The sequence below is a fragment of the Mycetomoellerius zeteki genome, unplaced genomic scaffold (genome assembly GCF_001594055.1).
Source record: "Mycetomoellerius zeteki isolate Tzet28-1 unplaced genomic scaffold, Tzet1.0 scaffold145, whole genome shotgun sequence".
NCBI classification, from domain to species: domain Eukaryota; kingdom Metazoa; phylum Arthropoda; class Insecta; order Hymenoptera; family Formicidae; genus Mycetomoellerius; species Mycetomoellerius zeteki.
In genome coordinates this window covers 3165419-3184925 of record NW_017256393.1, presented here as the reverse complement: position 1 = coordinate 3184925, position 19507 = coordinate 3165419, and the positions used below count along the sequence as shown (strand labels likewise).

At 33.0% G+C, this 19507-nt stretch overlaps 1 protein-coding gene across 1 annotated transcript in view; it reads left to right on the top strand.

Moving 5' to 3' along the window:
* cac (calcium voltage-gated channel subunit cacophony) overlaps positions 1–19507 on the top strand; it is a 190101-nt gene that overhangs the window by 55467 nt on the left and 115127 nt on the right. The window contains exon 2 of the mRNA XM_018462586.1: positions 10123–10377. Within this exon, the coding sequence (XP_018318088.1) occupies positions 10124–10377 (254 nt within the window). The 5' untranslated portion in view covers position 10123. The remainder of the gene's footprint in view (positions 1–10122; positions 10378–19507) is intronic.

Sequence of the window (19507 nt, the reverse complement as noted above, 5' to 3'; positions counted from 1 at the left end):
TTAGATCAAAGGGGTGCAATTACCGTGTGGAGAACAAACGCAACGGAAAATCGTAACGCAGCATGCTTTGTTGCTCTTGTTCTATTTTTCGTCTCCCTTTTCTCTCTCTTTCTTTCTCTGTCTATTTCTTGCAAATTTGTTTATGGAGTGTCGGATGCAGATGGTTGACGAAATGAACCAACAAAGAATCAAGAGAGAGATTTTCTTCTCTCTCCCGCTGTTTGTCATTCCTTGTTTCTCATTAATAGTCAATGAGAGTGACAGTCACGATTGAGAGGAAGGGGAGAGAAAATTAGATCCTCCTGTGCCTAAAGTAAGATTGAGTCAACGCGCGGATTATCGTTCACTCTTGTTCAGTAAGCTCTGCAGAATTTATTTAGCGCGCATTTACGAGAGATTCCATTTTCCATCAGTTTGTGTGAGGTGGTTGTTATTTTTAATTCATAGAATTATTAACGATGATTTATTATATATGCTTATTGTGAAGTTTAACAATAACAATGGATAAAATAAAAGGCGCAGCATCATGAAACCTTTAGGGCTATAGTGTAGAAAAACGTAAGTAATAAGATGAAACCCCATAAGCGAATCGGCCAACCACAATATAGAAATAACATAAGCAGCAAATCAGCGTTTTTTTATTGACCTCCTGAAAGACCTTACAATGTTGCATCTTTTACTCTATCTCGTATGGTTTTTACTTACAAGAAATACAGCTTCATCTCATAGCTTAGTGACTTTAGTGAATTCGCTACTTATATAATTTTTTATGTTACAGTTAATTTTATTTACATTTACGTCTACAAGAATTTTTATTAACATACTGTTATTTAGTTTGTAACGTTATCATTAATAAAACACTTTCTATAATGTTCAAAGTATATTAATATTCCATAATTCTTTGTTCGAATCAGAGTTTTAGAATGGCAGCATCAATTGACCGATTTGGTCCCCAGTATGATAACCGTAAAACTTTATAAAAGTGTAATAACGGAGGGTTAAACTTTTGTAACGGACGCAGGATAAAAAGGACGTAAAGGAATTTGTATTTACTATACAACCGTTCAAATAAATCTTCATTATACAAGAGTTTTATATAAAAAATTTTTCCATATTGTATTTAAGTCTTGAAACCTTTAAAAGTTACATTTAATAAAGATTGAAGTTTCAATTTTTAATATAACTTATTGTTTTGTTCTCTAGTTATGCACATTTAATGGTACATATACTGTAAAAATAAAATGTTAATTTTAACTTATAGTCGTATAGCGGACTTTCTGAGATATGTAAAAATGTTAAAATTAACACAAAAATGTTAATGTTAACATTTTTGCATGTCTCAGAAAGTCCGTTATACGATTATAAGTTAAAATTGATATTTTATTTTTTTACAGTGTACATATTTCTTTCCCTCTATGATATGCGAAGAGTTACGAAAGCAATTCTATTAATAATGCATTATTTAATATAGTAAAACATATTCCTAATAATAAATATTTGAAATCTATCAGTGTTAACAATTTTGAAAGATTTTAATAACGTATCTTTAAAAATTTACAAAAAATAAAAATAAGGAATAATTATAAATGCTCTAGGATAATACAGATTATGGAAAACTACATCATTTTAAAATTCTATATCTATTACAGTTTTAACAATGTAAAAGAAATATGACTAAATTAAAATAAAGTTTTGTGCATTCAAAATTTTGTCAAATCATTATAATATTATATTGACTAATTATATTATATTTATAATTTTTTATTTTACTCTTGCAAAAAGATAGTCGACGTTATTGGTTCAGTGAGCACAATGAGCTTCAAACTATTAAACTGGAAGTAATGTCCTATCTCTCCAAAATTTATTATAACTATCTTGAATGCTAGCAACAAATCCATTACATTGCAGTTTATCATCCTAATTTGTACTGGTAAACCAACAGTACTACAGCTTCAAATGTGGATGTTACAAGTACCGATACAGTTTGAATCTAAATGAATATTAGATTTCACAATTGTTTGAAGGGTGGAGAAACTGAGCGAAATTGTGATTAAATTGTTAGACCAATCAACTTTCACTATCCAACAAATCCGTTATGGCATTCGGGTAATTCCAGTTCATAAGATGTTGAAGAGGCGCAAATCCCAGGTAACGATTTCTCTGACCGGTATCAGACTATCTGATCCCTTACGCCGCCTTATGGGATCCGAAATAACAATTTGCGTTATATTCTTATAATTAAATCACAATGAATATAAGTGCTATCGAGAAGCGATACACTCATATTCTTAATTTCATTTTTCGGAAATCGGTACTGTTTAACTTAATAATGAATTCTTAAATCAATAAACATAAAATAAACGTTTTAAAATTCTTAAGAAAGAAAAAAAGCCTAGATATAAATATAAATTCTAAATATAATATGTAATTTTTTGTAATTATTACCCTCTAAAGTAATATATAGTATAACATGATAGACGCCAAGTGGCCGATAGCCTAATTAAAATGCTTAGGGCTTAGATTATGTGTGTAGCTACGGATTTTATATCTATTTATCCTTAATCATATTTTATACGTTTACATCACAAGAAACTATTTGGAGTTTAGAGTTAATCACGTGTATTTTTATAGTGCAAACACAATCTAATAGTGAAATTATGTTTTTAGGTGAACAATAGCGTATAGAAAAGAAAAAGGAACCGAATTATTTGAACACGGCACAGGCGAAAGAGGCGGAGATGAAAATTTTTTTAGTTTTAAATAAGTAATCACCGAAACCGTATATCATATTCAAACGATTAACGCATAAATATATTGCTAATTTGATGCTGTACTTGAAAAATAAAAATTACGAAAGACAACCATATTTTAGAATTAAAAGAAAATATGTGTATATTTATACACGGTGTTTCATAATTCGCGTCTGCAAAGTACCAAATCCTGATATTTTATGCTAAAGCAAACAACTTTTTCCTTTAACAAAATTGCGTCTGATAAATAACTTTCGCGCTTATTTGTTAATTTCAACCCGCTCTCCTGCAAAAGCTACTTATTGGACGCAATTTTGCTAAAGGAAAAAGTTGTTTCTTTTAGCATAAAGTATCACAACTTCGCGGGCGCGAATTTTGAAACGTCCTATATAATATAAAATATTTCTAATTTTTGTGTTTAATTTATGTATGATGCATACTCTTTTAATTTTTTATTTTTATAATTTGTAGTTTATAGTTGAATTACAGTTATATATAAGGTATGTTTCGTCATAATCCCACCGTTTGATAATTACTTGCTGTAATTAAAAGTAATTCTTAGTATCCATCGAGATTTTACGTAATTGTCTTTTATCATTGCGCCATAGCCGTTCCTTGTTGAAACTTTCCACTTAAGTAGCACTTCGTGCGAGTTTCAGTTTGTGATATCACTATGACGTTAGATGAACTTTGCCATTATGGCCAGTCGACTACGCAATAGCTAATGATTAAAATTGGAATTAATCGAATAACATTTAACATTCGTTTGTCAATTTATAAGGATGAATGTCAGAAGGAGTATAATGTAACTTTAATGCGATACGTACGGATTACGAGCGGATAAAAAGCTTGTGATATATTGTTTGAATGCGATCCGCATGAAATGACGAGATTTGCAAGTTACAGAGAAGCAAGGAAAACTCGTATTGCATCGTTTAATCTCATATAAACTTTGTTTCGATAGAATTCAGATTTAATTATGGTTTGATTACAGAGATGTTTTAGGAAATTCGAGTAGACTATATAGCGGAACAATCTGCATTTAAATTAAATTGGAAATCTATTTCCTCCGATTTTTTCATTTGAGTAATATGCGAAGATGATTAAACTAATTTTTATGATGTTACGTAACGTGTTTTATCGTCCATTTAATATAAAAGCAAACAGTTACATTCATCTTAAAATTCTATGCTTGGAAATTTGTAATAACATTCTCGTTGCTGATTGCATAATGTCGTATAAGATTTACTTCATAATGTCGTAAAAAAATGCTTCTTAAGACTACTTTCGTTAAGCATTATGTAAAATCTGCTATAATTTTCTATAATGTGCACTCAACGTTTTCGAACAGTAAAATCATCATTAGCAAAGAGAAGTGTTTGCAATTAATCTAAACCTTAATTGTATAATTAAATAACGAAACCGTTTGCCTTTTTTGGGCATTGTAAAACTTTACACGATCGAAAGTGTTTCTCTAATAGCAGTCTTATAAATTTACTTTTCCTTTTTATTCTGAACACGACATTCTCCTATAGGATTCCCTACTATCGTTTACTCTCTTTCTGCCCTTCTTAATATGAGGAGCGGCTCCGAAGTAAAACTATTTTACGAGAAGTCGGCTGATCCCTTCGAATTTTTATTAGATTTCCTATATTGATACGATACCCTATACTGAAAGAAATCAACGAACAAAAAAAGTGTTCATGATTACAAACATTTTATAACTCTTTGCTAAACGAGTTGTTGCTAGTTATTTTATCAGATCCCAGGTAACTAATAGTAACCCGTATAACATCAACGTTATAATTTTATACTCAACAACACAAATGTAATGTAACACGTGTTTTATGTATAACAGTTACATTGGTAAGTATAAAATCACAACATTTGATTTTATGTTACTATTACTTTATAGATATTTACTGGGATAGTGACAAAAATACAATATGCAATAATAACAATTTTTATTTTAATTTTAATTATTATTTAAAGTTGTTGTATTTTTTTTCTTGATATTCGGATATAAATTTTATATTTAATACTTCAAAACTATAATTACGTATCAACATAATCTGTCTAATATTATTATCTACGTATCTAATAATTTGTCTGAAGTTATCGTAAATACGGAAGAAGAAAGATAAGATTCTGGAGATAGAAAAATTTGCATTTGCGATGAAAATACTACCTCTATTTCGAAACTGTTTCGTATATTATTTGAATTAAAGCGTGGATATTTTTATTCAGTAGACAAGGTCCCACATGAAAAAGAACCTGTATATGCACGAATAGAAGTATGTTGTTCTGCTATCTGGAAGCGGAGGAACAAGAAGTACTTTGAAGAATGAGAGAACCAGAGGTTTGGTAAATTCAAGCTCGGTTGAGATAAATGAAAAGGACGACAGGAATATTTGCGGCGAAAAGAGATAGACTGGACAAAGGGAATGGAGAAATGAAAAGGACGATGGGGATGAAATAAAACCAAAATAATGATCCTCTACAGACATTTTGTTCGAGAGTTGACGAGAGAGAGAGTCTCGAACAATATTTGTTCTGTTATACTAAAAAAGGAAAATGAAAGAAAGAGTCACATGTACAAAGAAAGAGTATGCGCATATGTGCAAAGGGGGAGGGGAGAGAGAGGGGGAGAGAGAGAGAGAGAGACAGAGGATGGGGGTTAAAAGCATTAGAGGAAGGAGGGAGAGAAAGAGAAAGAGAGTAGGGCAACGGTTGCCGGGTAACACAGCAAGGGTAGGATAAGAGTTCCCCGGGGTGCCTAGCAACAGGTTGCTACCCTAAAATTTCGACCACCGCGACCGGTGCGGTGTGTGGGAAGACTAGCTACTACAACCTGTACATGCATACTATGTTTCTCTAAATGTTCATGTAAGCGCGTCGATATATGCTTTGCCTTCGATTTCTCATTATCCGCCTTGAAAGCTCTCGTGAATGGTGTTATAGAACGTGGAGGAGAAGGAGGAGAATGGACAAGCCTATGTTTATGCGATTGCGAAACTCATTTTCTAGGTCTCGTCAAACTTACATAAAAATAGACAAAATGAATAATATAATACAGTATTGATATAATACAGTAGTATTTTACGTAAATGATCGAGTATTAATAAGTGAATAATAACAGTTTAATAGTAATAGTTTACATAAACAATGTTATGAATAATAAAATAAAATTTTACTTGAAATGGATATCGTTTGTGAGCAGAAAACTTCAATCAAATCTAATTTTGTGGAAAATTACATAAATGATATATTTTCCACTTTGTAATTGTATATAAAGGTATAAACTGTTTTTAACTCATAAATTTTTATTGAGATACGATTGTATTATCAATGCACGTTATTCTAGATGTATTATATAACAACAGGAGACAATAGGATAACACAACAGACCTATTCTCGACTTCGTATTGACTTTTATTTCATTTATGTGGAGAATAGATGAATGAATGGCTAATATATAGATGAAGATGATTCAGTAGAAGGATGAAATAAAAGCCCCATGGGATGTACTATGAGCTTGAAAGAGAAAAAAAGAAGACAAAAAGAAAGAATTAGCATAAAAATTTATAAATTGATTACTTTTGAACACGAACGATAATATCGCAACAGTAATGTTCGTGTGAAATTTCAATGTTGCGACGTGTTGAGATGCGCGTAGTGCGCGTGGGTGTGTCCATAATGGATTGTAATTCTGTTTTGTTCATTCGATAAAGCCGGACCGGATAATAATTCGTGCGCGCAAATAACCGTGCGAGAACTGACGCGTGTTAACGCCCGCGAATTGTCGACGCCACGAATATCTAGCGTCACAATTCAATCTGTGAGAAATTAATATCGACAGAAAATTATAGCTTTGAGCGCATTTCACACGAAAAGAGAGTAGGGTAAAACCACTAGATGTAGATCAGGCACTAATTCCGGATCACTTTTTATATTTAAATAATTATAGTATTTTTCATTAAATGGCACATATCACAAGATTCTTTAGCATTTGTTTTATCTCTTTCAAATGTCAATTGAATTTAATTTATTAGGAACAGCGCTATACATTTTATTGATGTCGTTAATTAATTAAATGTGCAAAGTTAACCAACATATGTATCATTAAAAATGCATTTAAAGTGTAATATCATAAGAATTGTCTTATGGCTTTTATAGATAGTAAATAGCATTAGATTATATGGAAAAAATCAACGTTATACTCATTTGAGATTAAATGTGTCCGCGGGTGTTCGTTTAATCACTATGTTATAACAATAATGTTGGCATTCCAAGAATGGATCTGAACACGGAGAAAACCCGCGAAACGCAAGATTGTCACATAGGTAACACCCGTGAAAGCCTCAAGAATATTATTATAAAAATGTTTATAAACTTGTGAAATATTACAAATGATTTATCCCGAAAAGATTTATTTGTTTTAAGTATGAAAATAGAATATAAAATAGTATACATGTCTACATGCAAAAAGTGTTACTATAATTTAACTGTTTTTTATTGCTAAACGTTTAATTTTTATCAATTTTTTTTAATTAGCATTGATTTTTAATTGTCACTAATTTTAAGTAAACTTAAATGTGTTGAAATTGCCATTATCCACAATTTCATCAATTATAATTTTTTTATATACATTACGATATGCATGTGGAAATCATTTTTATTATCCTTATAGGCTGTTGTAACGCCACCAAAAAGGATGAAGCATTTGGTGAATTGATTCGCAATTAGTATATGAGGTCTAATTATGGATAATTGTCATTACTTTATTTAATTCAAATTAAAACATATAGTGTAACTAAAACGGTAGTGAAATGGAATAAAATCATCCATAATGTAATCTTTATGATCAATAATGACTATTAAATATTTTATTAATTGTTTGATATTTTTCTAGATAAAAATATGAATTCGTTTTTTAAGAGTGATCCACAATTAGTGGTTTTACCCTATTACAGGCCTGTTGTAACATATAAAATGTCTTTGAATGATAAATTTTCTAATTAACAACTCTTTTAGTAGGATTATTGTGGAGATCGTCACGTTCACAAATCTCTATTTTGTTGAAGTACTGAAACTCTCCTTTCTTGTTTAATTTCAAACAAGATTTTAATAAGAATTTAATTTAACGCACGCCTGCTAAAATATTTCTTAATCACGATATTTATCTTGACGTAAAATTTTGTGACATCCCACGAAATTATAATTTTGTATTCTAAGTATTTTGAGTTGTACCGTCATTTGGATAACACGCAACATGTAAACTATATACTCAATATGCTCTCTATCCATGAATATGTACTTATATACATCGACCTTACGTGCGTCAGCTTAGTGTTATGCGTTTGGTATGAAACTTTGACAAACTTCGCCGTAATAAAGTTTTGAATTTGATACCGTTAGGAACAATGACGATCATGTAACGCGGATGATTTACAGTACTTTTTCTGTAATCAAAATAATTATACTTTAAAATATTTACGACACAATTCATTCATAATTCCGCGTTTCATTACGGCTGATTTCATCGAGTATCGTTTATTGCTTTAATCGTCCCTTACAGTACCAATCTGATATATTGATATAAAATTCCACGAACTCTATTTACTAGAACATTTATGAAAGACAAACGAATATAAAGGCGAGCTTCTCTCATATTTATTAAAATATCTATCGAAATATTACTCGCAAGAAAGTAGCATCTCGCTGAAGTTTTTTTTTTCACATTTTGCGGACGTTTTTATGTATCAAGGTACTGATTGCCGCGAAAGTATTACTTCGACGTCTTTTCTGATGCGTTTCTATTCACACGGTAGATATTCGTGAATTCTATGCATTTCCGGTTCGCTGAGAGTAGTGAACTCAACGTGTTCGGACGATGATTAATCGGATTTTGCAATATCTAGATAGCAGTGGCGCTTTATTTTCCATCATTTCAGTGTGCACGACAGACGCTTTCAGGAAATGAAGAGAAAAGGTAGAAATGGAAAGGAGATCCACGCTCATGACATTTGAAAAGCCATGAGGAAGCCAATAGGTATGCAAGATACGGGTGCGGGTAATTAATAGAATATTTCACGTTGCCGAGAGAGGTGTATAACGTACGAATAGCGTAAATCCATATCGACTTGTACCGTCACGACGAAAACAACGATTTCTTTTTTTTTCCTCTTTCTTCGTATTCAATACGACTGACTTTTTGCCATCGATCCGACGAAAATTAGTTAGGCATCACCGATACGTTAAGGGGAAAAAGGGCTATTAATGACTACGTGTGCCAGAAAATAGACGGGCACAAGTGCTCGATCGCGTGACTACTGGACGCCACTGATGCGCTAACAGAGATTAGGATTAAGCCAGTCAACGTAACCTAATTAACGAAAGAATGCTCCGTTGGATTTTTTCCATGCCTCATTAGTCCACCTCTATAAATTTTTTTTAATAGAGAGAGGCGATTCCAGGACAATTTATCGTTATGTTATTTATGCGTACCATCTGATTTTAATCTGATGTAAACTATCATGTCTTGATTAATGACCGGCGACCCTAATTTCGAAATTGAGATCAGATAAAATAGTAATTTTTAATCAGGAATGCTACGTATTCGTCATTCTTTCTATCTTATTTTTGCTGCGATATCGTTTCCGACACATCACTATGTACAAAATATACTATGATAACGTTATCTCTTTGTTTTAAAAGAGCTTGAGTGTAAAAAATAGGAATCTGAAGATACAGAGTATCAATTTTACTTTTTCATTGTATGAGGATTAGTCATAACAGGATTTTACTCAGAATTGATTTGATTTTAGTATTTTTTTGATAGCTTTTTTTTATAGAAATCAAGTTCGAAATAAAAAAGTTATGATTATTAAGTGTAAAATAAAGAATCTAAAGATGTAAAATCTTTAGGCACTTTCTAAACAATTTTATCAAATTTCCAAAAAGATGTTTTGTAAATTATCGATATTTAGTTTCCTACATTTTAATCGGTCAAATTTTTTTTTCTGAAAGGCCTTGCATTAATTATATAGAAAAAATGATGAGTGTCTTTGAGAAAAAAATGTCAAAAACTTTAGAATTCTTTGAGGAAGAACAAAAACTTTATTAATTGTATAAATTCTGAAAACAGAATTTTGAAACAGAATGCTAGCATGATATATAGAGACATAGAATAATAACTAAGAACTCTATTAATGGTACATTAATCTTTAAGTTAAGGATTGTAATTTCTCACGCACTTCGGAATTCAAGCTGCGATTACCAGGGAAAAAAAATTTTGATTCTTTATAGATTTTTATCTCATAATCATATATATAATGTGTACTTGAATTTAATTAATTTATACGTTTTTTAGGATGCTGGGTGGCGTGGGAGGTCGGCACGTGTCTACGCGTCGGCGTGGCAGTAATCCGCTGGTGCGTGGAAGTGTGGGCCTTATCGGGTATGGTGCCACATCCGGGACCAGCGGTGGTCTCGGAAACACCGATGGAAACGCGACGCAGTTGGATGCGATGCCCCGATATGCCGCTAGGAGACGGAGGGCTGTCACCACCAGCGATCACAAGAGCTGCGCCCTTATACAGACGCGACTCAAGCTTGGCGATATTATGTGAGTGATCGTTCTCCCTCTCTGTTTTCTTATTTGAAGTTTTTTTTAATTATGTATGAGCAGTTACCAACACATGTAGACAAATAGGAAGTTTACGAGAATTCTTGGAAATCTATAAAAAGGAAAATGAAATTTTGAATAAACAATTAAGATTCTTCTTATTGATTTATGACATCGTATCTGATGATAATTATATATGTTACAGAAATGATTATGCTTTCGGGTAATATGATTTCGGGCAATATACTTATTCGTATTTCAATCTTATTTTATTTATCGATAATTTTAACAAAATATTTAATAGCTAACAGATTGAAAATAGAACAATACTTATTAATTTATCGTCCACATGAAGCTAAAAATTTTTAAAGAAATTTTTGTTGAGACCTTTGCTTAAATTATGCTTATTAGAATTTTAAATTTTAGAATACTTCAATATTAAATATATTTTTCAGTTTATATCAAGAAATCTCTTTTATCAATAATTCCCTAGATAGCATATATGTATTAGGTATAAACTAGAAACTTAAAGACATCTTTAAGACGTATAATGTGATGTTTAAAAGATGTTTTAATATCGTCTTTAAGATATATGTTTTAAAGTTATTTTACATAAGTAAAATTCGCAAATGTAAAATGGAATTCACAACGTTTGTTGGGTTAATAAATCAGTTAAGCATCAATGGTACTATTAAGCACTTCTAATTGACTACCGCGACAGGTGTTGCAATCTATTTAATTATTATATTCCCATTTTGAAAGTAATAAATAAAATATGCGTGTAGATCTTTAAGATTTGTGTAAGTGATAATTAAAATGGTATTAGCAACCGCGTTTTACTGTGCTTTTTTTAAATGGGGGCAATACGAATATACATATGTATACCAAGAAATATCAATGGGTACAAACAACATGTCTGTTATCACTTGAAAGTCACCTCGAGATTTTATGCTATTTGCACGCAATCTGTTTTACCGACATTGCTTTAAACCCTTTTACCCTTCAACGTAATGTCGGCAAGAAACGTTGCTATAACGTTGATAAGAGGACAGCAAACGGTATAAACTCTCTGATAAAGCAGACATTGTCGATAGGTACGTTTCAATCGAACTACCCCCGTCGGTAATATTTCCTACCCCTTAATTCAACTATATATAATTAAATAAGCGTCGGCAAGCAAGAGTTCTTGCTTTGATATTTTACTTAATGGATAACTACTATTTAAACGATTCAAATTATTATCTGTTGAATTATTATTATCTATGTGTTACATAGAAAGCGATATTTGAAATTTATTTGCTTCTTTTTTGAAACACGAGTTTTTAGTATTTTTCCATCTTTTTTTAAGTTGTATCTCTTTCATTAGTCTAATATATTAAAAATCATATAATATCAAATATGATAAAATTCTGCTAACTCGCTAGATAATTATTTTCCTATGTAAAAAGTAGGAAAACAGAAAATACAAAAAATATATTAATCGACATAATCTATATGAGCAGGTGCTCATATGATTGTGATTTTATTATAATAATTATAATACAGTAATAATAATCACATGGATATTATGATGACCCTTTTACTCATCTTTTTTTACGAAAAACCGGCCAATTTATCCGCTAAATTATCCTCCAACGATAACCTGAGCCTTCGGTCGCGTCGCGGAGATGGTGCCAGACGAGGGCTGCGTCTGACCATACCGGGTCATGCACTACTGCGGCCGAATTAAAGTCTAATGTAGCGAGGTGTCTGTACACCTCTCGTGTCGCTAGTCCGCCCGGCTTTACAGGCTATCGATTGTAGCCTTCGATTGTTCGGTCGTTACTTTCTATTTCCAGAAACGCGCGCCGTCGTCGGCCGTTCACCAGCGCGAATCTAATTACGATCTCTTTCTCTGTCCACCGATCATTTCCGCGACCGATTATTTCGTACTTTCCTCACATTTTCTCTTTAAAGCACTTTTCAAATCGACGAATGTCTTCTATTTCCGAAACGAGCACATCGATCTTCTTATAGGCTCTTATGAATACCAAATCCTAATTTGATTTATTATTAAAAATTTACAGCAATTTTATTTTAACAGATTACCTCTTTTATCCAAAGTAGTAATTATTTAATATTAATCATAATCAGTGCTTAATGGCATTTGCATCGTTTTTCGTCTTTCTTGGTTGCGATATTGTAGTTCAATACAATCTCGTGATATTTACTATATAGTATTGTTTCCTAAGATGATATCCCATTAGAAAAATGATATACGCTCACGTAATTGCCTGAAGCATTATCGTATCAACCACTTGACTAGTATAATATTCCTGTTGGAAATGGATTACCGAATATCGATTCTCGATTAATTAATAATGACGTCCATTTTTTGTATTTTCTAGGCAATATCGTGTAAAAATAACCGTTCCATTTTTCAAAACGAGTATTTTATTATTAACGTTTCGTGTAGCATCCGGGTAATCTGGATAACGTCCCAATTTTGAGTGTTATCATTTTTCGATGGATGACCAAATCGCGTAACGCACGGAAATGACGCGATATGACCGGCGATCGTGGTGTTGAGCGTTCTTTATCTCTTTTATTCTCTCCCTCACTTTCTTTCTCTCGGCTCCTCGCAAAAATAGAATCAATAAAAGGAATCGACGTTACGTGGAAGTAGGTCTGCGCGCTATCCCGCGAGTCAACTCGACAAGGTTTTCGACCTTTGCTATTAAGGGACGTATCTATCCCAGCGCCGCGCCGCCGATCCGAGCACCCTCCTTTATTTATCACGCTCAATTCCGTGTTGTCTTCGTCGGTGGATTGATGCCCCGAATTTTATTAACGAACGCGAATTCGATGCTGCTTCGAATGCTCGCGTCCGGTCATATTATAGACAATGTTGGCCTAAAAAGAAAAATATTTTAAATTGCATGCGAATATGTAAATATTGTTTTTATTTTTGGGTGTAATATCAATTTTATTATTGTGCAATTAATAGTTTTTCAATGCTTCAAAAGAATATGAAAGTTAAATATAATAAAATATAATATATATATATTTATATTAGATTTATTATTAAACAAATAAGGAATGCCAATCGTGCAATATGTTTATCTATTTGTTTAGTATTTACTCCGTTTTATAATAAGTTTTATAAAAGTTTAGAAAGTGAACTTCGTCAAAATCTTGTCTTTCGTGAATACATCAGAAATATCAGTACAAATTTCAATGAAATTTTCATTTATAGCAGCAAAGTCCCATTAGAAACTTCATAAATCGTAAATTATTCAAAAGTGTCAAACTTCATTTAATATTAAATCTTATTATTAAGAACAACAAAACTGAATTTTCTTTGTACTGTAGAAAACAGTTTTAATTTTTTATCTAAGACAAAAGATCGTTTACATAGACACGATAAAAATCTTTTTTCGATTCTCTTTTAATTCTAAATTTTATAGAATAATGTATTCAAAAACTAGAAAAGAAAATCTTAAAACAAAACAATATTTTCAGGATATTACGAACAGTGTACAGCAGCGTTTCTACCCTTTGTGTATATTACAAATATTTTCTTACGTTATATCTATATCTACATCAAGCATATTTTATACTGTACGCCAAGCCGAGCATACGTTTATTAGTGCTCGCATGGCTCGTGGGAGCGGCAGCGGGCCAATCCTACGCATTGCCGGGGTATCCCCAGCCATGTTAAGCGCATGCAAGAGCCCCAGCCGATACCATCTAACCCTGATCGGTCCTAACCCTGAAACCGGATCTACTCCCATGCGCTTTCAAACACGCTACTTTTCTCGATTTTTGCACCGCTACAGTTCGCGTAATTATGCGCCTGCAGTAGCATATAGGGACTGTTTTCCAATTTAAAGAAGCGAACATATGCTTGAGGGAATCTACTGTAAATTTTCTCTCTTAAAGAATGTTGTCCTATAAAATTAAAATGGAAATAAATGGAAACAATTTATATACTTTATATAAATTTTCGTTGACATATATTATGTCTGCTAAATTGCGATGTTACTTTCTCTCGTTAGGTTTTTAAACATTGAAGGATTTAGATTTAGAGCGAAGTTGCTTCAAGCAATATGTGCTAATCTTATCATATATTTCTCAAAATTGCTGTAATAACATTTTGTGAGGATATTTTGATAAACTTATGACAAATTTATTTACATACAATGTATCCTCTTAATATCAATAAATATTGAAAAACTTGGGCAAAGATGTTTCTTAAGGAGATTCTGTACTGTTCGGCTCGTGCGAGCTCTCGATATCGGAATCGACAGTGGATTTCTTAAAGATATTCAGAACGGTTCTAACGATGAACGATTTGTGAAGTCAAACCGATCGACAATGTGGTCTCTCTCTCTCTCTCTCTCTCTCTCTCTCTCTCTCTCTCTCTCTCTCTTCTTGCTGGCTTGTGATTCTTTCCTTGTCTCGACGGTGAATCGAGTCGTGGAGTCGAGTCGACTCGGTACGGTCGTGTGTTTCAGGCTGGCTGCCGGCTGCCGCCTCCGTGAATCAATACCCGCATTGCGCGTGCCACCTCTCTTTCTCTCTCCCTTGCCCAGCCTCTACTATTCTGTATTTCTCTCTCTTTTTCTCGTTCTGCTTCTCGCTCGCTCTTCTCAAACTCTCAGTTGCTCTTCGTAGCTCTCACCTTTTCTTTCTCATTGCTTTCTTTTCTCCTTTTCCTCTCTTTCTCTTTTTTTTTCTATCTTTCTCGCTTACTCTCCTTTATCTCTCCTTTTTATTCTCTTCTTCACACTTTTTTACTTTTTCTCCTTTTCCCTCATGCACTTTTCTTTTCCTCATTTCCTCTCTTTTTTTTCTATTGCTTTCTTTCTTTTTCTACTTTCTTTCTACTTATTTCTCCTTTTCATTCTCTATTTCTTCCTCGTTATCGTCTTATCTTTCTTTCTGATCCAATCTTTTTCTCTTTGTATCTTCTTCCAGATTTGATCATCAGTTTTCTCTGCCTCTTTGTCTTCTCTATCAATCCATTTGTTTTTATATCTAGTCTTCGTTCTCTTCAAAAGAAAACCAAAGATGTGGGACAACCGAATAGAAAAAATGATTTGCATGGGGTGAAGAGTGAAAAGCTCTTAGCTCTCGGAGAATTGAACAATCCTTGTTAAACATGCAGGAAAATCATGGAAAAACACATACATGTACAAAGCCATCACCAAGCTGATGTCTTTTCGCGACGCGTCTTTTTCTCGAGAATACAAGATGCTACCACCGCGAGTCGACCTATTCACCCGCGTATTCACTGATCTGCAGTCGCGCGTTTAGAACTCGTCCCACGCATACATATACTATACACACACACACACACACGCGCGCGCGCACAACATATATCTTTATTTTTTGACAATTGTAGAGGATTTATACCTATTCTCGAAAATTTACTACTACAGCAGTAATAAAGATTTTTAATAGTCGGACATAGAACACTATTTGATTATGATATATTTTTTATTATTGATGTTGCATTTTAACCAAATATTGTCGACTTCGTAATTTTAGAAATAAAAATTATAGAGTATTATAAAATTTGACTATGATAGTAATGCAAAATAAAATTTACAACATTTTGTCACGTTGATAATTACGTTCATTGTTGAATGCGGTTGTCTGATTCTAAATTACGTTTGCGAGTAAAAAATTTTAACTGCGGTGTAGATATATTTTATGCGCTTACCCTCATTTATTCAAGAATCCTTTTTTGCGCTAAGCTATTGAGATATTGCCACGCCGCGGCGGTGTAACAATTTAAAGAGTTTAATCCGGCGATTAACGTCGGCGCGACGTCTCGGCGACGAGTATCGTTTTTCCTACCTTTAGTCAAGCGATAATTTTCCCATCACTTTATAGCAGGAGTAAAATGGTAAATAAGGTACAAATAATGGGGTTTGCCATCATCAAAGTCACCATCGCTGCATCGTTGTTAGACGATGTCTCTCTTTCCCAAGGTTTCCCTGTTAACTCACGGGCAGACCTGCGGAAAAACCACGTATGTGGAAATCGGCCCACGCGCCTTCCGTTTTATCGCCTGACGTCACTCGTTTTTGAGTTATTCTCAGCGCAGGACGAAGCCGTCGTGAGCGGCGTGCACGGGAAGAGGTATGTTGCCGTCTGCCGCTTATGCTTTTTTGATCGAATTGTCCGAATTAAGTTAGAAATTGGAAATTAAATATTTTCAACGCCGAATTTGTTTTTGAAAAGGAGATTGGAGTTTTGCGCAAGTATATATTCTGGTAGATTTTTTACTTCGGCCAGTTTTGCAATTATTGATCGTGAACCAAGAACAGTAATATCTTAATTTTTATTTAAAAATCATATGTTTTATGGGTTATTTTTAATAAAGACATTTTATTATTTTTTGAAAAATTTCTTCCTTAATTCGATTATTTTATTGTTGTTAATTGAGGATTTCCATTCTTCTGCATGAGAGAATTTTTTCTTAGAATTTACCCTGAAAATATCACAGTGGGACAACATCGTATTTCGAAGAATTTTAATGTAAATCTCTCTCATTCATTAATAAAATTACAATAAAGTATAAAATAAGTTTGATCAATTTTACTGAAGTGCATGGTAAAAACCTTTAAAATATTGTATTGTACCACTAACTACCATATTTTCAGGGTAAATTTTAAAAGAAAATTCTCTCCTTGAAAAAACAAAAATTTCAGAAAATTTCTTTTTCATGGCGAAAGCTCAAAGATCTTGATAAATCGCTAGAATTTTACAAGTTTTTTTATTTCAAATTAATGTCGTTATTATTAAGATTAATTATAAAATTCACTTCTATCCTTGTTCGGCCTTTGAGTTTCTCAAGACTTCACTTATTGCTCCGAAATTTCCAAAAAGGTCAGAGAAACACGAAAAAATTCGTATCGATCAAGCTGGCAAACTTGAGGAATTTGTGGTATAAAAAAGATAAGCTGCAGGGGAAAAGTTTTTTAAATAATTAGAGATTATCGCCCGCGGCAGAACTGACTTGGCAGGACGATAACCAGTAGCGACCCACACATCACCCTGCTGACATTTTCCTGATATTTACGAAAATTAAATTGCCATTAACCGACGAACCTTTTATTTTCCCTTTACACGCACACATAGTTCACGCGAACCCTTCGGCGAACTTTCCACAAGGCGTCAACAAATATTTTTAATAGTATTATGTAATATTTTCAGACTTATTATTCAGTAGAGAGCATTTCTTTAAAATAAAGACAACGATTGGATAAAGCGATTTTCTTTATTTCACGCTGCTAGTTACACAAAAGAGTGACTTTTGATATAAATAAAATATAATTTTGAAAATTCACGTTACGATTTTTTAAATAATCAATTGTTATGTCGTATGTAAAGTAATCATTATTTTATTCTGAATGAACTATTGCACTTTCACTTGTATCACGTTTTTTCAAAATGCCTATAACCGAGGCGTAACCTTTTGATGTTGTTTCTCGTCTGCATAAATAAGCTTTATCGAGACGATAAAGCAAAACTCCGGAGTGCGCGTGAAATTTACAAGACGACAGGGACATTCTCGGCTTACACTCGATGAAAACGGAGCGACCACATCGTCGCTTGCCTGCCGGGTCAGTAAACCCCGGCGACTGCCGCCATTACTTCGTCGCGTTCTCCCAGGAATAATATTTTGTAATAAAACGCCCCCGCGTAACGGCGTGTCCGGCTGGTTCCGAATGTCCTGGGTAGCTCCACTTTTATTTCGCTATCCTTCCGGATCTCGATGTCACCCGGAGATTTGAGGGGACCTTAGCGGAAGCCGTTAACGTAGATACTGCGAGGAATATACTTCGTCAAAAGACTCACGCTGCTAAATCCTCTTGTTAAATACATCCTAATAAAGGCGCTTTTAACAACGCTCAATTATCTCGCTTTAACATACATGCTCGATTATCTGTCTCATTAATTTACACGTTGCAGAGATTGCATGTGAACTGCTTATTTCGAAATGTCGTCGCATCTTATCAAATATAACGCTGGGAAATGTTGGCATATATATTTTTGTTATAATGTTAGTTATTAAATAATTATATAGTTATTTTATATAATTATGTACATTATATTTTACATACTAATTTTGAAATTACATTCAAAAATTATAATTTTCTGTATACATTTCTCGTTTAAGTGAATTCAATTATATTTATAAAGAAAGAGAGAGAAAAAGAGAAAGAGAGTATATATGTGTGTATATAGATCGTCATAAATACCATTTTTGGACACGTGAAGGAAATAAATTAATTCTCGAACGATAACAGCTGATCAAGAAAGAGATCGTGATACGACGTGGAAACCTTATTGTTCTATCATCTTCATAAGAAGACCTAAATCTATTTGCCTTTGTCATTATATATAGCGTTACGTCGTAATAAGGAAGTCGCACGATTGCCAGATCGATATATTTTATTTTATATCTTATACATCTCTTAATAAATAAATAAATAAAATAAATCTTAAATAAATTAAATAAATAATTTAAAAAGGAAATTATTAAAAAATTCTCATTACGTAATATGTTCTTAAAAATTTTTTATTCTTATTGCGCACACGCGTATGTATACATGTCTCGTCACGATCATATGTTCACAGTTTTGACTATATAGCATGTTTTGTTTTTATGTGAGAGGCATAAAGGTTAGACTCGTGTTTGCGTGCTCGGCGATTTTTTGCTTTTGAAAATAATGGAGCAGAGAGTTTGTATTAATTTTTGTGTAAAAAATGGTATTAAGTGTTCAAAAACTCTTGAAATGTTGACAGTGGCGTACGGTGAGTCAACTTTGAGCAAAAAAAATGTTTATAAATGGTATAAGTTATTCCAAGAGGGCCGAGAAAATGTTAACGATGAACCTCGCTCTGGACGCCCCAGCACGTCAAAAACCGACGAAAATGTTCAGGAAGTGAAAGAAATTGTGTTGAAAAATCGTCGAATCACGATTAGAGAAATAGTTGATGATCTTAACATATCGTTTGGCTCATGCCAATCAATTTTAACGGATGTTTTGGGTATGACACGTGTGTCAGCGAAATGCACCTGCGCACACGTCGTTACTAGTGAGTAGTTTTTTGGCCAAAAACAATACTATCA